Source organism: Capsicum annuum, unplaced genomic scaffold (genome assembly GCF_002878395.1).
Source record: "Capsicum annuum cultivar UCD-10X-F1 unplaced genomic scaffold, UCD10Xv1.1 ctg44035, whole genome shotgun sequence".
Classification (NCBI taxonomy): domain Eukaryota; kingdom Viridiplantae; phylum Streptophyta; class Magnoliopsida; order Solanales; family Solanaceae; genus Capsicum; species Capsicum annuum.
In genome coordinates, this window is record NW_025851553.1 from 1 (window position 1) to 833 (window position 833).

The window sequence follows — 833 nt, forward strand, 5'->3', positions numbered from 1 at the left end:
TATGTTACGTTGAGGTTTCACCATGAAGGCAAATTACAACAAAACCCCTGTATTAAGTATCATAGAGGTACTGTTACTGACTGTTTTGATGTTGATGTAGATAAATTTTCTTACTTTGAATTTGTTGGTATCCTTAAGGAAATTGATTATAATTGTTCCTCGTGTATTGTTTATATCAAATCTTCCAAAAGAAAAAAATTAGTGATTGTGATATGTAATAGGGACATCTTGGGCATTATACCTCAACTTAAAAATGGAGATGTTGTTGAGTTATATGTGACACATTTTGTTGATGAGACTGGTGTGGTCCCAGCTATTGAATATGACTCCCATGTGGAAGGAGATTTTTGATTTTTCCTACTACTTTTGATAAAGAGTTAAGTCAAGACTTAGTTGACTATGATAATTTAGGATTTGAAGAGGGCTTTGTACAAGCTGCAATACCTCATGAACATACTGTTAGTAAAAACTTGAGTGGTGGTGGTACTGTAGCTATGGGTGAAGGCCTAGGTTACAGTGATGATGTTTATTCTATTGGTAAGGACTTAGGTGGTTATGGTGACGGTGTCTCTGTTGTTGGTAAGGACTTGGGTGATGGTGGTGTTGCTGTTAGGGGTGAGAACTTAGGTGGTGGTGGTAGCGATATTTTTTCTAATGATGAGGACTTGGGTGATGGTGGTGTTACTGCTAGGAGTGAGAACTTAGGTGGTTGTGGTAATGTTTTTTCTTCTACTAGTAGGGACTTTGGTGATGATGGTGTTGCTGAGAGGGGTGAGTACTTAGGTGGTGGTGGTGGTAGTACTAGGAGTGATGATTTGGGTGGTGTTAATGGT

At 38.4% G+C, this 833-nt stretch overlaps 1 protein-coding gene across 1 annotated transcript in view; it reads left to right on the forward strand.

Annotated features, from left to right (window-relative positions):
- Positions 1 to 494: 494 nt before the first annotated feature.
- Positions 495 to 833, forward strand: part of LOC124892131 (golgin subfamily A member 6-like protein 2) — a gene marked incomplete at its 3' end in the record, with an annotated part of 1,210 nt that continues 871 nt past the window's right edge. The window contains exon 1 of the mRNA XM_047403545.1: positions 495 to 831. Coding sequence (XP_047259501.1) covers positions 495 to 831 — 337 coding nt within the window. The remainder of the gene's footprint in view (positions 832 to 833) is intronic.